Source organism: Meriones unguiculatus, chromosome 18, assembly GCF_030254825.1.
Source record: "Meriones unguiculatus strain TT.TT164.6M chromosome 18, Bangor_MerUng_6.1, whole genome shotgun sequence".
NCBI classification, from domain to species: domain Eukaryota; kingdom Metazoa; phylum Chordata; class Mammalia; order Rodentia; family Muridae; genus Meriones; species Meriones unguiculatus.
Window position 1 is genome coordinate 67,284,876 of NC_083365.1, and position 18,693 is coordinate 67,303,568.

Here is an 18,693-nt window from a genome sequence, read left to right on the forward strand (position 1 = left end):
CTCTTCACACACACACACACACACACACACACACACACACACACACACACACACACACACACACAGAGAGAGAGAGAGAGAGAGAGAGAGAGAGAGAGAGAGAGAGAGAGAGAATGAGCTAAACGTCTCCGGTGCGCAGTGGGTGTGTGTGCATAGTATCAGTATCCCAATCCCTGCCCTCTGCCGCTGTCCCCAGCGCGCACGAATCCACAGTCCCGTGTTTCTCCAACAAGTTGTGGAGTTGCTTCTCTTATCTGCCTGCATCCCAAAGTCTAGCTCCCTCAGTCTCTCCGTGCCCTCCTCAGTCTGGATCTGAAGGAGGGGGAGGGGCGTGGGCACAGCTCGGGGTAGGGCGGGCCGGACGTTCGGGGCCCGAGCCGCTGCACCCCCTCTCCACCCACGGCCGCCGCCCCCGGATTATTTATCCGCAACGTCCCGCGTGCGCCCATTGGGCCGAGCCCTGAGTGTCAGCGCGAGTCGCGGCCTGCCATTGGTCCCGCACACGTGCGGCCCTGACTCACGTGCTTCCGGTTTGAAGGCAAAAAGTGTGCCTGGGTGATTTTTTTTTTTTTTTTTAAGCAAGAGAGTTTGTGCAAAGATCCGAGCTGTCAGAGATTTCAGGAGGGAAAAAAAGGACCCGGCACTGGCGGAGACATGCTCTCCCTGCAAAAAAGCCAAGGCGATTAAAGGCGCTGCCAGCCTCGCGCTCTGGGCACAGCTGAGCGTGGCACTGAGGAAGTCAAACCCCTCTCTACTGCCTAGGAAGATGGCTAGACTTTAAAGACTATTTTTTTTCCTTTACGAAAGAAAAAAAAAACCAATATTGGAGCTTTACAATTTTTCCCCTTTTTCTTCTTTTTTTTTCTTTTCTCCCCCCGCCCATTTTTGAGCCTTGGCCGACTCCCTTATTAAGACCAATTACTGAAATCTGGTTGCTGAAGGAAAAAACAAAAACAAAAACAAAAGAAAAAAGAAAAAGAAAAGGAAAAGGAAAAAATAGCCAAGTGTCTTCTTCTGTATCTGGATGTCTACAAATTAGAGAGAGGGGGGAGCGAGCTCTGCTCCACCAGAGCGGGCGCGAGCCGGGCCAGACGTCCGGCTTTCTTTTTTTCCTGCTGCACCCGCCCCGTGCCTTCGCCGAGGCTTCGCCTGGCCTCCTTCCTCCGCGCTCACCCCCGCGGGCCCGCTGGCAAAGTGGGGTGGGGAGAGCGGCGCGGGGGGCGGGGGCCGGCGCCGCGGCCGGGGCTGCCGGGCGGCCGAGCATGGAAGAGCAGCAGCCGGAGCCGAAATGCCAGCGCGAGCCGGGCCTCGGCGCGGTGGCGGCGGCGGCGGCGGTGGTGGCGGCGGCGGCCCCGGGCGGCCTCGGCCTGAGCCTCAGCCCCGGAGCCGGCGGGAGCAGCGGCAGCGACGGGGACAGCGTGCCGGTGTCCCCGCAGCCGGCGCCCCCGTCGCCTCCCGCGGCGCCCTGCCTGCCGCCCCTGGCCCATCACCCGCACCTCCCCCCGCACCCTCCGCCCCCGCCGCCGCCGCCGCCGCAGCCCCTCGCGGCGCCCGCCCAGCAGCCGCCGCCCGCGGCCCAGCTGCACCGCACCACCAACTTTTTCATCGATAACATCCTGAGGCCCGATTTCGGTTGCAAAAAGGAACAGCCCCTGCCGCAGCTCCTGGTGGCCACGGCGGCGGCCGGGGGAGGCGCCGGCGGCGGCGGCGGAGGAGGAGGGAGCCGCGCCGAGCGAGACCGAGGCCAGACTGCTGCAGGTAGAGAGCCCGTCCACTCGCTGGGCGCGCGGGCTCCGGGCGCCGCCTCGCTCCTGTGCGCCGCGGACGCGAACTGTGGCCCGCCCGACGGCTCCCAGCCCGCCACCGCCGTCGGCGCGGGCGCGTCCAAGGCCGGGAACTCTGCGGCGGCGGCGGCGGCGGTGGCCGCGGCGGCGGCGGCGGCGGCATCGAAGCCCTCGGACGGCGGCGGCGGCGGCGGCAGCGGCGGCAGCGCGGGGAGCCCCGGGGCGCAGGGCGCCAAGTTCCCGGAGCACAACCCGGCCATCCTGCTCATGGGCTCGGCCAACGGGGGGCCGGTGGTCAAGACTGACTCGCAGCAGCCTCTGGTGTGGCCCGCCTGGGTCTACTGCACGCGCTACTCCGACCGTCCGTCCTCGGGTGAGTCCCCAAGCCGGGAGGCGCCTATGCTTGCACGGCCCGGCCTCGTCCCCAGATTGCCAGTCCGCGCGCCGGGGTGAGCAAGCCCAGTTTGCAGTGCCATCACCTCGCGCTGGGCTGCTCCTCTCGCCCAGGGTCCCAGTCACGACTGCGCTCGGTTCTGCCAAGCTGACCTTTTCCACCAAGCAAGTCACAGCTATTGGCACGCGCGGGAGGTCCCGGTTTCTTTGGTTCCGGGCTCCCAACTCTGAGCCCTGAGGTCTTTTTATTATTATTATTATTATTATTATTATTATTATTATTTCACCTTTATTATCTCGAGGAAAGATACATAATTACGCATTAATTTATTTCGTAGGGAAAGGGCGCTTGGAGCTGGCGGCGAGAAAGGCCTAGTGACTTGAATCTGCGCTCTCCCACGTTAGTTCTGTCAGGGCTGGCTTTAGCCACGGAAATCAACCAGAGAATCTTTGCCATATATTCTTAGCGAACACTATGGATGTTATTCTGTGGAGAGTCCGTTTACTTACAGACAGATACAGGGGAGGCAGAAGGAGACAGGAAAACTGTGCCACCCCCTGCGCCCAGCCCGGGTATGAGAGTCAACCCGCTTGGGTAGAATGTAGAGGGAGGCTGCATCCGGAAAGGTGAGCTGCCAGGCTCGCTGGAGCTGGTAGGCCAGGGGAGAGAAACACAGCAAGGCCCGGGGTCAGGTTCGAAAGCTGGGCCGTGGGCAAGAGAATCGGTGTTTGCCAGCAGGGCTGTCCGGTCCCTCCCGCCTTGGCTTTTTTTTTTTCTTTCACTCTCTCCGCCGCAAATCCTCCCTATCTGCTCATCTTAGGCCAATTCTCTGCTTTCTTTTCGTGTGTTGGAACACCTACCCGAGGACAGCTGTTGGGCCCTGGGAGAGGGGGCTCAGGCCTGCTGCCCCTTGCACAGACCAGGAGTTTCTAGGAGGCCAGCGCAGGCCGCCGGGAGAACAGCAGGAGCTTGTGTCCACAGTCAGCGTTGGGCCCGCCAGGGGGCCTGGCGGAAGGTAGCCACAGGCGCCCCTCTATGGGCTGGTCTTCGGGCGGGTGCGGATCGATGAGCGCTATCAGCCCCAGCCATCTCGAGCCCCGTTATTGACACATCGGGCTCCCTGAACCTCCGAAAAGCTGCTTTGATTGACTCGCCTGATGGATAGAGTGATTGAGCTGTCAGGCTGAGTGGGTCGGCCGGCCAGGAGGCTACGATTTTATTCCAGGTGTCCACGCCTCTGCACACCGCACACAACAACTCCACTACAGCCTGCTCGGGACAAACCTCCCGAGGGGGAGTCCTTGGAGGGTTCCCGCATTTCCTGGGCCATCTCTGCCGGGCCTGCCTCATGACTCATCTAAACCCCAGTCCTGCTCAGGAGCAGGCCTTGTCTTTGTCTGTAGCTTCTTTCCTTTTTATAGACCAGAGGAGGCAGAAGCCAGACACTTCTCCTCCAAAGGCAGTTCATGGGGTTAAGGGAGGACCTCGACCTGATTCCCACAGCCAGTTAGGCCTGGTCGCCTCCTCACAAGCCCCAGGTGCTGGCCTGCCACTGGATCCAGTTACCCGGCTTTCCAGTGGTCACTAGGTTTGGAGATTCCAGCAAAGACCCTCCTTTCAGATAGATTTAGGTAATCGCAGACAAGGCAGGAATGTCTCTCAAGTCCGTAGGCCCCCAGAGCTATCACTGAGGCCAGCAGTTCAATGCCATCATCCCAACAAGAATGACAAGAAGCAGGCTTGAGCCCTCCAGGCAAGGTCCAGCAGCCTGGCTCTCTCTCCTGGCCTGGACCCCAGTAGCAACCTTCCACATTAGCAGCTGAGGGAGGCTTTATCTTTTTGAGGTGTGTTCCTGAGACGTTCCTATGAGTTCCTCTTGGGGTGGCGGCACAGGCAGGTCCCTGCTATGCTTGTCTCTTCATCTTTGTTGTGTTGCTTATGTGTGCAGTTACCCCCATCCATGGACTCTCCCGTTTGTGTGTGTTACTTCAAGACTCTTACACCCTCAAAGTGGAGCAAGCAGATTCAGAAGGGCGGTAACAGAACCCTCTTTCCTTCCCCAGCCCCGTCTGTCCATGTGGAGAGGAGCCGGAAGGGCCCTTCTCCCTGGCATCAAATGAGAAGCTAAATAGAATATCCCAGGATTTAAGCTCGTAGACTGGGGTCTGTAGCTCGGTTAGGGAGGGGCAGGCAGTGTCCTGCTTCCTTAAGGAAAGAGTTCCTATCAAGTCAAGCAAAAAGGAAAGAAGGAAGAGAAAGCCTTCCAATTCTCTGGAGCTGGGTCATCTCAGCTTCCCATCCTCTCTGGGGTCAATGGGGAGAATCAGGTATGAGCTTTGCATAGGTCAGTGTGTGTGTGTGTGTGTGTGTGTGTGTGTGTGCCTTTCTGAAAATAAAGTGGGAAGCAAGGCAGATGAGCCATTCTCCCCAGAGCCTGACCTCATTGCTGCATTTTATTCCAGGGCTGAGAAGACATTCCAGTTTAGGGACCCCTAAGTCTGGGTTATACCGGTTGGGACCTCAAAACTCACTCAGTCTTGAAACCCCTTCCTTTTTTGGCCTTCTTGGTTGGGAAGTGCTGGGAGCTAAGTCTGTTCTGAGCCTTCTTGAATTGGAGAATTGGGTGCCTGCCCCCTGCAATCCCTGCTATGTTCCCCTTTGGCTTCTGAGTCCCTCCTGCAGAGGGGGCCGTAAAGACCCCAGTGGTGTAGAGCACTGCTCTGCGATGGAGGTGGCAGGGCCCAGCAGCTGGCCTGCACAATCGCCCCGAAGCTCGGGACTCCCGCGGTGGGCTCGCACAGCCATTCTCAAGGCTTACTCTGCCCTCTCCCCCTCCCTCTGCTCCCGGCCCCCTTCCTCCCCTTCCCGGCCTTGTCCTCTCCTCTGCAGGTCCACGCACCAGGAAGCTGAAGAAGAAAAAGAACGAGAAGGAAGACAAGCGGCCACGGACGGCGTTCACAGCCGAGCAGCTGCAGAGACTCAAGGCGGAGTTCCAGGCAAACCGCTACATCACGGAGCAGCGGCGGCAGACCCTGGCCCAGGAGCTCAGCCTGAACGAGTCTCAGATCAAGATCTGGTTCCAAAACAAGCGGGCCAAGATCAAGAAAGCCACCGGCATCAAGAACGGCCTGGCCCTGCACCTCATGGCCCAGGGACTGTACAACCACTCTACCACCACCGTCCAGGACAAAGACGAGAGCGAGTAGCTGTGGCCAGCCCCAGCCCGCGGTCCAACCGCGCCGTGCCACCTCCCGGCTCCGCGGGGCTGTGCTTCACCGGCCCCACGCCGCCATGCATAGATGATCGCTAAGGAAGGAGGTATCAATCAGGGCGACAGAGAAAGCAAGCGAGAGACAGCAATCCTCCGAGTGGACACTCAACATTGGAATGGAACGGTTTTTGAAACGGGAGAAAGACTCGGACAGGTGCTTTGGGGGGAAAAAAAGATCTATTCTCTAACTCACAGTATAAGACGAAACTGCGAATTCCTTAAAGCTCTATCTAGCCAAACTGCTTAAGACCGTGTATATATTTAATTTCAGGTAAGGAAAACAGATATGTGTAGCGATCTCTATTTGCTGGACATTTTTATTAATCTCATTTATTATTATTGTTATAATTATTATAATTATTATAATTATTTTACCCTCCTCCCTACCTTGCGGCCCCCAGCCCAGTTTCGTTTTCGTTGCTCTCTTCTTTTGAATGTTTTTGCTTCTCTGTACCTCCCACCCCTCAACGCTGGCCCTGGTTTCTCTGGGACTTTTCTTTGTGTGCGTGTGAGTGTGTTTCCTTGTGTGTCTGCCCTTCGACTCTCCTCTACCCACCCAGGATTCTTCTATTGGTCTTCTCTGTCCTTCCCCCACATCCCTTTCCTTTTCTGGAGACTCCTTGAGAAATACAACCCCACAGACTGCGAGACTGAACCGCCGCTACAAGCCAAAGATTTTATTATGTTCAGAAAGCTGTAGTCTGAAATAAAATGTTCACTGTGTTCATGAGTTGCTGACTGCCCTGTTCTTTGTGGGATGGGAGAGCCAGTCCAGGCGCTGTGTGGTGGAGACCACTGACTGTGAGTGTAGAGCCCTGGAAAGCTTAGGTCAGGCTGTGACCACCACCAGCCAGTGATGCCAGTGTGGAGGAGTGTATGGCACAGGCCGTACAGATTTGTTTTGGCATTGGTCTGACAAATATGCCTGATCCCTGGATTGTTTTCTAGGGGACCCAAACACCAGAAACTCCTGTCCTATGCTGCCCTTCCCCTAGCGGCTCCAGCTGGCTCCCTAAGCTTATGCAGGTTCAGCCAACTGAGTCCTCTTGTTCAACCTGCTTCCAAGCACCGAACTGCACCCTTAGACCCCCTTTTGTTTTTCTTCCTTCGTTTTTTTTTTTTTTTTTTTTTTTTTTTTTGGTTTTTGGTTTTTTCTTCATGGTGCAAGTTTGGCTGGAGGTTTTTCTCTTCCAAAGGCTAGAGGCCCTACTGGGGCCTGCAGTGGGGACAGGTTGCCTGCTGCAGAGCTGCTCAGCTTTGGCCGAGTCTCTCTGAAGCCTAACTTTACCTCTTCCTTTGGGCATGGGATTCCCTTGGCAGAGTCTGCACAGGGTTTCACAGGCTGAGGGTCTCATAGTACTGCAAAAAGGAGGCCTGATTTTGAGGAAAGCTGTGTCTAGTGATGATGTTCTGGGCCTGGAAGTCCCCAAACAGCCTACCTCTCCCTGACCTGAGGCTTAAGTATGGAGGTCCCTTTTCCAAATCCAGCAAAGCCTGGCCAGTTTCCTCATTACAAGGAGAGGAATTGTGCAGAGAAGACTTTATAGGACAGGCCGGACACCTGAACAGCCCCGGGAACACTGTGGGCAATTGTCAGGACTCTGGGACAGACCTTCCAGGACTGACTTTCAGAGGCTGGGTGGTAGAAGAAAGAGGAAGAGCCTACTTAAAAGGCTCCCATCTCTCTTTTGTTTAGGGTTTTATAAATTATGAATTCTGCCCTCCCCTTTTCCCTATGTGCAAGATGAATGTAACGTGTCTGTAACTGTGTGTAGGTACGTGCATGACTACACTAGATAAGTGTCCATGCATATTTGTGTGCATATGTGATAGTGTGCACATCATGGGGAACCTCAGTTCCCACCATTTTCTGCATGTTCTGCATGTGTTTGCATTGTGCAGCTGAGCGATCCTTAGGCAGGGTCAGATGCAGGATCAGACATTTGTGAGCTCACAGTGCCTGTGCATTCACTCACCTGCATTTGTACATCAGAATGATTGCCTGGTGTGTTTGGGAATCATGTGAATGTGAGAACCTTCTTCTCCCCTGATTTCCTGCAGAGTTTAGAGTTTATTTCCTGTCATGGGGGGGGGGCTTAATTTCTGGAAGAAACGAGAATAGCCCAGTTATCCCACCTAATCCTTGGAAAGTTCTTCTAATTTGACTCAACATCCCACTCCTGGTCAGGGAACTTAAAGTACTGGGTTCTGTACCCCAGGAAGTCAAGAGGATCATGCAAGTCTCAGCACAAGGGCTTGGGAATTTGGGATTCTGTGGCTTGGAGAGCACTTGGAAGTCCATTAGACATTTCTATAGTTCCCTTATGTAATATATTATTTTGGGGGTGCCATTTGCACATAACAAATAGGCATTTAGGTGTGACTGGGAACATCCACTTTCCTTCTCTTGGGGAGTGGTGCTTGGCATCTTTGGTTCTGCAGGTTAGCCTTTAGGTGAAGAAGTTTGAGGTCTGGAGTGCTAACCAGCTCAGAATCTGGGCCAGGCCCCCCATTTCCTTCCCCAGAAGCACATGTTGAGTTCCATAGCTCTTCAAGGGCTTTATTTCCCCTTCATGGTCCCTTACTACACCAAAGCATCCAAGGCCACCAATTTCAGGGACTAGGACAGAGGCAGCTGCAAAAGCAGTTTTAGGAAGTGTCCATTCCTGAAGCACTCCCCCACCTTTTCTCAAAAAGGCCAAAGACAAGAGATCTCCATCCCCTTACAATTAGGGACAGCAGAGGCCACTATTCCACCTCCTGGGTCTATTGGCTAAGTGTCTGGTGGGAGCAGTATTGTGATATAATTTGATTTCTTACCCATTATCTCCCTTTATCTTCTAATCACGTGGGCAAATAGAGTTTTCTTCATTGTTCAGCAGGACAAACCAGGCTCTGAGAACTTCGAAGCTTTGCTCCTCTGTGCCTGTGTCTTTTTGTAGCCTATACTTCAAAGATATGGCCAAGGCCTTGTAGTCAAGGTCAGGACTGACCTTCCTCTTCTCTCTCCCTCCCCTTTCCAATTATCATTCTTCCTGATTGGGGCAGTGAAGAAGGGGAGGAGGGCTTCAAGCAGACCTTATTCTGGCACCCCTTCTTTTAAAAAGAGAGAAAGAGAGTAATAATGATCATCAATAGGCATTGATTTCTCTGATTTATGGGGCTGGCTTGGCAAGCTGCCTGGCTATTAAAGAGTGGGGCTACATCAAGATAAATACTTGAATTGAGCACACCATCCCGACTCCGTCATCTTCTCCTTTTCCTCTCCCCCCCTAAAAGATTGGATTGAACCATATACTTAAATCTTCCTCAGCCTAGAAGGAAATATAAGCTACAGGAGTCTAAACAATATCGATCTCAAGCTCTTTTTGAGGGCAAAGGTCTCTGTTTTCTCCCTAGAAAATCCTTTTCCTTGGGTGGGGGGAGATAGGAGGAGGTAGTGGGAGGGATGGGAGAGAGAGGGAGGAAGAGGCTGTCTGGAGCAGAAGGCATTTTGGCAAAAAGATCTGTGTGGCACGTATGCCTGCAGCAGTGAGCTTGCTGTGTTTGGTCATTTTGACTTGTGTATTGTACATATATTTATTAAGGCTTGGGAGGCGATTTGGATATATAGACTCCAACTGATAATCGTTGTTTGGTGTTTGTGGGTACATGGTAGGTGCCTGACTCCCAGGCCCCTAAATGGGGATGCCAGGGCATAGAGAAGTGGCTCTGGCTATCCCATGGGTCACCAGGGATGCAGTCACCTGGAAGCCAGTCAGCACCTCAGCACAGTTCCCTTCCCCCATGCCCCTCAGTGAGACAGAAGTGCTGAGGCAGGGGAGAACTGGCTGCTCCTAGGAATGCTTCAGGCTGAGGCTAGAGGCTCCAGAAGAGGGCCTACTCCGGTGTTGATAGTGTTGATAGCCAGCTTGGTGTGTGTGTGTGTGTGTGTGTGTGTGTGTGTGTGTGTGTGTGTACTTGTTTGCTTGCTTGAGTGTGCCCCAGACAAACCATTCATCTGGCAGTTGACATGATGTGATTTGCTCACCGAAAGGAGTGAGGGTAAAATGGGCAGTAAGGCCATGCATCCAGCAGAACCTTCTACACAGCCTGGCCTTGTTTAAGCTGTCCCTCCCAGGGCTAGAGCCCTGCTCCATTCCTCTTGACTGCCAGAGGCTTCAGGGCTTCCCTGGGTCAGCTAAGAAGACTCCTTAACTTGATGTCCTATGAAAAGAGGGCTTGCCCATGGTGGTGTACACTTAACCCCAGAATTCACAAGACATAAAGGGGCAGGAAGTTCTCTATGAGTTCAAGGCCAGCCTGTCCTACAAAGTGAGTTCCAGGCTAGCCCAAACTACATAGTGATATTCCGTCTCAAAAAAAAAAAAGTAGAAATAATAAAATAAGATAAAATAAAGAGAGGGATGGTAGAGGCTCTGGTGACATTGCCTCCTCTCCCTCAAACACTCGTCTCATAATGAAGTCCCAGCCTCAGTCTTGGGAATGCTCCAATAAAAAGGCTTTGCTTTACATGTGCACATGCACAGGGGTTGGGGGGTGGATTCCTGAGATGGAAAGGATCTTTTTGAGAAACACAACAAGCGGGAGGCAAAGCCCTCAATGTGTTGTGTCCCACCAGGACAGTGCTGTCTGTGCAAGCATGACACACATGCAGGTTCCCACACATACAAACGCATATGCACATGTATGAAGTGTGCCCATGTGGAAAACAAATATACTTGGTGCTTATACTCAGAGGTGTGATCACAGATGATACAGAGACACCACCAGGGCAGCATAAGCTTCTGGCAGACATGAGTCAGCAATACAATGACCAACTGTGATCAGACTCAAGCTGACACATCCAAGCCCCAACTTGTGGGTAGGAGATGGAGGCCTCTTCTAAGGGCCTCCACATGGTTGCCACCAGGGAGAACTGGAGTTGAGAAAGGTGGGTTGTTTGGGAGTAAGACAGCCAGCAGCGAGGTCAGATGGTTCTTTCCCTTACCCATGGGAATCAGGGTCAAGATGCTCAGGTTCAGACCCCTACAAATAGCCACAGCACAGTAGTTGTGAGACGAGCCTGCTAGCCCCATTGGACCTCCTGGAGCAGGCTGGAGAAGTGAGGGACAAAGTGATGGGGTCCGAGGGATTTCTTGAAGAACCTGGCTTGCGGCTGGCCAGCCAATTTATTTCAGGAGTGTGCTTCCACATACAGGCCTTGGCACCACCTTGAGGGGTGGAACAGGTCCCCTTCATTCTCACAGACTTGGAAGTGAGACACTTTGAAGGCATTTTGGAGGGTTCTAGGCTGTGAGGAGGAAGGGTTTGGGTGAACCTTAGAAAAACTGAGACTTGCTGTGGATATTAGAACACTCACCCACACCTCATCCTGAAGATGCAGACTGGGCAGAGGAGGTGAGTGAGGTGAGGGCTTGTTAAATGGGTGAGGGGCGCGACACAAACGAGCCCCTTCATCAACATTTCAGGGGGTGTATAAGCCTACCAAAAATTAGGAACCAACACAGAGAATTTTCTCCTTGTCCCATACCAGTGATGGGGGTGGAGTGGATGAAGGAGGGTGGGATAGTGGAGGACTCTCTCAAGTCCTCCATTCCACCTGCTGCCTAGAACCAAGGGTCTTCTGTGCAGCAGAGAAGTCCCAAGACCCAGAATGCACAAGGATTTTGGCTTCCCGGGGCTACCCTATTGTAAATGGCTGGGATTCCCGACAGATAGCAAGCGTTTCCACAGAAGATCCCGCTTGGCCTTGGAGTTAAGGACCCTGGGGAGACCCCTTCCCCTGCCTCCAGCCCTGAAGGTCTTAGCATCTTTTGTGTTGGAGGAAGCACCATTGGCAGGGATGGTTTCCAGATTTCCATCGCAAAGCACGTGAAAAAAGACACAAGCTGTCCTACCGACTCTCCTCAGCTGGCCTCTCCCAACCCTTTCCACCTCTTTCACATAGGGGCATCTGGACATCTGGCAAGACAGAGCAGATTCAGGAGAGGTCACAGCAAACATTTTAAATTACTGCCATTATACTCACCACTTCCCGGTGGATGATGGAACACATCTGACAACATTCACTTCATCCAACCACACACATTTCGTTGACATCGGTATCTGTGTGTCTGCATATATTTATTCACCGTTCCCAATTTACAGATAAGAAAAAGAGGTCAAGGTCGCCTTGGAAAGGTCACACTCAGCCTCGTTAATGTTTACAACTCTGGACCTTCTGCACAGCTAAACCCTGGCATTTGATAAGGAGCTATGGTGGCTCCTTTCTGGGGCCTTCGATCTTGAGTGGGAGCAGGCCTCCCATCTTCCCACCTTCTCTAGATCGTAAGGAATGTAAGAGCCAAGGCTCTTACTAGCTTTTAAGGGAATCCAAATGTTACCATCCTATCTTTCCCTACCGTAAGCGCTTCCATCCTCACCTTCCCCTCGCACCTTAGCCCGGACTGGGCCAACTGAAACAGGATCCCAGCACCTTATTCCTTGGCCACCCTCCAGCCCGCTCGCAGCTGCCTGCGCTCCCCACAGTCCTCCGAGGGCGCTGCGCAATGCAGTTCCGGTCAGCACAGCCCAGGTCGCAGGGCTGGGGTCTCTCTCCTCTCTCCAGCTGGTGGGTGAAACTCACTAGGCGCTGGGGCTTCGCTGAGACCTCAGAGAGCGCCGTTATCCCCGCAGGGAGCGCCTGGACCCACCAGTTCAGCACGCGCGCAAGGGCCTTGACTGTGCTGGGGACACACTGTGAAAGGCCACCCGCGCCACTTCTCCTGCGGGTTGGGAGTGACACTCGGTCGGCAGCCTCTGTCTCCATCCTCTCCGCTACTCCCAGGCCGCTCTTCTCCGTAGGTTTCGGTTTGCGCCCGCCTAGCTTCTCTGTGCTGTTTCTTTCTCTTTGTGATTTTTGGGACCCGTCCCTTTCTAGTCTACCCGTTCCCTGCGGCCGGCCGCTGGGGCTGGGCCTCCGCTGCCTGAAGCGCTCCTGGCTGGAGAAGGACCGAGCGTTCCTTCGGTCCCCAGCCCTCCCTCTCCAGGGGACACTCAGCCCAGCTCCTGATTTTGCTCAGCAGTCTGCTGTCGCACAGATGCTCCTCCGGAGGTCCAGTTCTGTTGACAGTCGCTCCCTCCCACTCCCCGCGTTGGTAACGTGCGCGGGACAGGGCGCTGACCTTGAGCACAGACAGGCTGACCTCTTGCGCTTTCCAGCCATCCTCAGTCCTCAATTAACCGGGAAGTGGGGGTGGATTCCAAGTGGTGGCCCCTGGGGCTCCGGCCTGGGTCTAGTGAGAATCACCTTTCCAATCGCCGCTGCACAGACTGGACCTGGGAACAGCTGGGTCTGGAGTCAAATGAGGTAGGGGGAGGGCTGGCCTGCCAGAGTAAGGAAAACAGCCTTCATTCTGCTGCTTCAACTCGCCCCATGGACTACTCGGACTACTTGCCGCTTTCTCTCCAACATTCCCCAATGCCCAGACCTCTCGCAGGCTCTGTCCATCGGACTTCTGACTCTGCCCTATCTTGGTTGGGCCCTGGTCCTCTGCGAGCCTGAACTCAGGCGAGTGCTTGCTCGGATGCTTGGCTGAGTAAGGGCTGTCAGCTCAGCTTCAGCTTCGTTCTAGGTGAGCGCTTCGGAAATCCTTCCTGTTCTTTTTTGGGGGAGCACCCCTGTCACGCTAGCCTCCTTTTGTCCCAGTAAAACTTTGCTGGGCAGAAACTTTCACATCTCCTCCCTCGTTTCACTGGAGGTGTCTAGCCAGTTCTCCGGTAGGCTCTGAAACACGACTGAAGTTTACCCGTCAGGTACCTTGGTTTACCTGGAATTTCTTTTAAAACGAACCAAGGCCATTTGTCCTTGGAGTTGGAGTTGTTCCTTCCCTGAGTGACTCCCACATAGGTTCCTCAGAGTTTCCGGAAGGGTGCTGCCCTTTTCAGTGCCTGGCCCCCATCCTTTGCCTTCTGTGGACTGACTGACCGCTGGCCTATGCTCCTGGGCTCCTGACTTCTGGTGCCTTCCCAGCTAGCAGAGGCTAAGAACTCCAGGGGGGAGATGGACCCAGGCAGGTGGCGGGACTCCTGCTTCAGGCTTCTGAATTTCTTCAGGGATGACAGCTGTGAAATAAGAAGTTGGGGGCTTGTTCTTCTGGAGACGGCTGAGGGAATGGAGAGTAGAAAGATATTCACTCTCTTGGACAAAGTTCAACCCACATAGGCAACGGCTCCCTGGGCTTCTGGGTGGGTCAGAAATTTTCGAATGGGGGATAGAACTCCCGTACACCTCCATCCCCACCCTACACTTACAACTTAGGTCTCAAACAGAGCTACCACTTAGTAGGAAAATGTAGCCAGTAGCAGGGGGTGGTTTGGGCCAGAGGAGACATTCCTTGGCAAAGGGTTCCTTGCCTTTTGCCCTGGGGAAAAGGTTGCTGCTGTCCGCGACCTTGGGTGGGCAAAGCCTGAGCCTCTAGTGATGGCTCATTTCTGTCCCTCCTGGAAACCTAGGAGCTATCTACACTACCTTGAACTTTCCCAGCTCCACCACTCTTCCAGGGCTCGCTACAGTTTACAGCCCTGTCTGCCTCTGCTGCAGGCAGGGAAGCTGCAAGACTTTGGATGTGGTCCACCCAGCCTGGCTACTCACTGCTCACCTGCCCATTCTCTGAGCTTCCCTAGGGTGGGGTAGGGACCCCTTTTCCCCTTGAGACCCTCTAGGGCCTGAGTGTCAATGATCATTACTTTAAATTAAAAGTCCCCTATTTCTTTCTGTCTAAGCTTCAACTTAGTTTCAGAGAATGAAGCGTGAAAGCTTTGATAGAGATTACCAATGCTTCATTTATTCCCGCAAATGGCAAACATGGCCCAGGAAAACGGAGCCTCAGTGAGCAAGCTCCTTGTCTTGGATCCCTAGCCATCACAGCCTTCACAAGATCACTTGGCTGTGAGATGCAACAGGCAGGGAGAGCCTTGTACAGCGGGCTTTCCCCTCCCCAAGGGAATCCTGCAGCCTAGAGCTGAGACCTCATGCTACCCCAACAGTGTAGCTGCTGAGACCAGCCTGAGTGCTGAGGGATTTGGCACCAGGGTAGTGAGAAGCAGTGGTCCAGAGCATAGCTAGTAGCCCTAAGAGTTGTTAATTGGTCATCCTAGGTGAGTGTGAAGCCAAAGGGCTTCAAACCCACCTATTCCCTATTAATGGGAGAATTCAGGGGAAACGCTTGTGTGTTGTATAGAGAGATGGAAAAGGCCAGAGCACCCCAGTTCCACCTTCTGACCCATTAACACGCCATTCCAACCCACACTGAAACCACAGGGAAGGTTTCTTCCTTCTAACTTTCACATCATTCCTAGCTCACACAGACCACACTTCAGGCCAGGCACGCTCAGCCCCCCTCAGAAGAGGCACAGTTATTTTGGACACAGATCTTCAAAACTTCGCTACACAAAGCTCACCTTGTGACCCAGGTAACGAGCATGCTAGGACCATTTCACGGGGAGGCAGCGAGCCTCCAGGAGTTAAAAAGAAGAAGAAGAAGAAGAAGAAGAAGAAGAAGAAGAAGAAGGAGAAGAAGAAGAAGAAGAAGAAGAAGAAGAAGAAGAAGAAGAAGAAGAAGAAGAAAGAAGAAGAAGGCTGTGAGTTTTATTCTTTTGAGACACAGCAGGGAAGTTTGAAGCAGGAAAAGCTGAAGCCCCCGTGGGAGTTCAACCTTAAATTCCTTTGTGACACTGTGTTATTAACTCCAAGACAGCAATGACGTCTCCACATTCCAGCCTGCTGGAAGGCCCTGTAATAGAAAGATACCTCTGGGGAAGGTAGCCAGGAGAGCGCTGCCGCCTCCTTCCTGTCACCCTAGCCAACTCATGGGTCCTAAGCACCTAGGAGTGCTTAGTGAGAGTGCTGCTTTGCCTGAGAGGGGTTTAAGGGGGATTGCAGAAGTGAGTTTGAGAGGCAACATGGACCAAGGTGACAGTGACCCCTTTCTCCCAGCTGTGCGCTCAGTGGTCTCTTTACAGCTTGCAAGGAAATTTAACTTTGTCACCCACCAAGGCCAAATACAGCTTCACTATAAAGGCCCAGAGTGGCCATGCAGGGTGATCTAAAATATCTTTGCAGATGAGGATATAAGTTCCCTCTCCAGAACCCAGGTTAAAAAAAGAAAAGAAAAAAGAAAAAAAGCCAGGTGTGACGGCACATGCTTGTAATCAGTGTAAAAGAGGCCCAGGCAGGCAGCTCTTGGTCAGTCAGCTTAGACTGCTTGGCAAGCCGTAGGCAAGTGAGAGTTCCTGTCTCAAAATAAGATGGACAGTGTCTGATGAACAACAGCTGAGGTTGTCTTCTGGCCTCCGCAGGCACAGGCACACGTGTGTACCTACACACACACACACACACACACATCTTTGAGAGCAAGATGGCCACACAGGGTCCAGAGAAATGAAGCTGATGAATGGAGGGGTGTCACATGAAATGCATGGAAATACCCGGCAGTGTGTCGGGAAAGGAGGAACAGAGGTGGCCGGAAAGGCAGAAGCCCTGTGGACTTCCTGAGCTCTTGCTCATTTTCATTAATTACTCAGTAATTTCAGTGTGAAAGCGCCAAAGGCAGTGGCCACCAAGCTTGACCACTTGAGTTTGATCCCAGGACTCCCACATAGTAGAAGGAGAGACCATATTCCCAAGGGTCGTCCTCTGACTTCCACAAGTGCAAGTCATGGTATATGCATGTCCATAGGCATATGCACACACACACACAAAAGTGAATGAATAAAAATGTAACAAAAAGTTTTAAAAATACTTTCTGCCATTTTGGATTGATCTCTGCAAAATCAAAGAAGGAGGGGGCTTAAAATTTAATGAAAAATTAAATGAGTTGAGGGGTTCAGGAGGTAATCAGTTCTTTCAAATCTAGAAAGCACCTCTCTGTCCGGTGCAGGATCGCTAGCCAGTGAATTGAAAGAACAGAGTTCAGATCCTTGTGCCGACAAACACCCAAAGGAGAATGTCCCGTGTGTCCTCATCCTTCACGCAGTTACTGGACACGGCCCAACATGGGTGCTTTTGAGTGGCATTTAGGTGGGCACCAGAGGGGCCAGTTTTGCAGTTATTTGCACACTTTGGGTGTGGTACTTCACGTGATACTTCCAGTTGGTTTCATGATCCAAATGCAGTTGTACAGTCCCTGTCCAGCTGTTTGGACTATTCACACAATAGTCCTGGGGCCACCTCTGAACCTCCATGAGGTCAGTTCCCATGGGACCTGTGTGGGTTCAACCTCGTTGAATTCGAGATGTGTTAAACTGAAAAAAAAAAAAAGTGGGATTTTGCTGCATTTACCTTAGCTTTTCAAAGGCTTCAAGGCCAGGATGCTCAGTTGTTAGAGTGCTAGCCTAGCATGCATGAAGTCCTGGGTTCAATCACCAGCACCCTGTGAACAGGAGATGCTGGTGCACACTTGGGTTCCAGCCCTTGGGAGATAGAGAAAGGCATGTTAGAAGCTCTAACTCATCCTCAGCCGCATAGCAAGTTTGAAGTCAGCCTGGGCTACCTGAGATCTGGTCTCAAACTAACAACTAACTGCGTAACTAAGTAACTGCTTGGGGAGGAAAACTTTTCTCAGTTTTCTTCGCTCGCAAACTTCAGGTTCATGGAACTTAGAGATGACTTTTGCTTTTCCTTGATACCTTTGCCTTCCTTTTATTTTCCTCAGCTCTTCTCAGGTGGTTTTGACATGTGTGCTGTCTTTTGTATGCATGTATTTTCTGGGGAAGCATGGTGATTGGGAGCAGTCAAAGGCACATTTCAGACATGTGACTCTTGGAGAGGAGCATGCAGGGAAGGTGTGAAGAATGCATTATTTGTCCTGGTGTCTTATAAACTTGATAAACTCAGAGGGGCTACTTTTGAAGTTATTCCTGGTCCTGAATTTGTTTTGAGGGGTGGTTTTGTTGTATCAGGGAAAATTCCATTTAAAATAATCATAAGCAGACCTGGCATAGTGGTGCAGGCCTTTAATCCCAGCACTCCGGAGGCAGAGGCAGGCAGATCTCTGTGAGTTAGAGATCTGGTCTACAGAGTGAGTTCCAGGGCAGGCAAACTGCAAATGAGACCCTGTCTCCAAAACCAAACCAAAACAAAAACCAAACAAACAACCCCTCCCCAAACAACAAAAAATCATAAGCACTACATTTTTATATTAGCACATCTTGGGCGGAAATTTGAAACATCCTACTGGCCCATTTTTCTGTTTAATTACTTGCAATGAATTTGCCATTGCAATTTGTAAAGTTTCTCTTGTTGGAATTCTCAGCCTTTTCCTGGGATTCTTTTATTCACAGGCTATACGTGCCGTTGACAGGGTTCACTGAAAATGACCCAGTGAAATAGCAGACACACACATACAGCTATCAAAGCTGTTCTTCCTCATTCTTCCTAGACCAGACTATGAACATGACAAAGTGGTGGCCAGGGTATTCGGTGGGCTCTGTACCACCCAAGTCCAAGAATCTGGCAGTATGTAGGTAAGAGATGGGGCTCCCTTTAACCATTTTTAATTTCGTTTTCCTGGTTCTGTAACTGGAATCTATACTGTTTCATGCTAGACAAGCTCTCTGCCATTGACCCACGCTCTCACTCTGTAATCTTCTTTTAAAACAAAGTGGGAGCTGGGGAGCTGGAGCAGTCAGTAATGTGCTTGCCTTGAAAGCACAAAGACCTGGATCCCATCCCCAGGACCCAGGTTAAGAGGAAGAAAGAAAAGAAAGAAAGAGAAAAAAGCCTAGCGTGGCGGCTCATGCTTGTGTGGTAATTCCAGTGCGGGGGAAGTGGAGACAGGGAGATTCCTGACACACTGTGGCTGACCAGCCTACCCTAAGGGGCTAGCTCTGGCAAAGTAGGAGACCCTGTCTCAAGAAACCAGGTGGGTGGCGACTGAAAAACAGCACTTGTGATTGTCCTCTGTTTGCCACACACATGTGCAACTGCTATACACATGCACCCAAATACATCAGAACTTGCACGCACATGTACTTGTGCATGCTTGTGCTCGTGTGTGTGTGTGTGAGTTAGTACAATTTCAAGGAAAGTCTTTTTCTTCTTATTTTCTATAGTCAAAAGAGTTTTATAAAAGAGAATTGGTTCTTCATACTTGGGAACCTTAGACTGTAAACTGTAAGCCTCTTTTTTGGGGTCAAGAGTTTCACACACTTAAAGTCTAGACACCCCAACCGTCAAACAGAGCAGGCCCCAAGACCAGCCA

General features: G+C 52.3%; 1 protein-coding gene across 1 annotated transcript; it reads left to right on the forward strand.

Moving 5' to 3' along the window:
* Positions 1 to 588: 588 nt before the first annotated feature.
* Positions 589 to 6,174, forward strand: En1 (engrailed homeobox 1). Its single transcript, XM_021645480.2, has 2 exons — positions 589 to 2,157; positions 5,068 to 6,174. Exons 1-2 carry the CDS (start codon positions 1,263 to 1,265, stop codon positions 5,382 to 5,384), a joined length of 1,212 nt encoding a protein of 403 aa, XP_021501155.1. The 5' UTR covers positions 589 to 1,262; the 3' UTR covers positions 5,385 to 6,174.
* Positions 6,175 to 18,693: the final 12,519 nt, after the last annotated feature.

Coding starts and splice junctions, on each gene's coding strand:
- En1 (XM_021645480.2), top strand. CDS start 1,263: ATGGAAGAGCAGCAGCCGGAGCCGAAATGCCAGCGCGAGCCGGGCCTC. Junction 2,158..5,067: donor CTCCGACCGTCCGTCCTCGG/GTGAGTCCCCAA, acceptor TCTCCTCTGCAG/GTCCACGCACCAGGAAGCTG.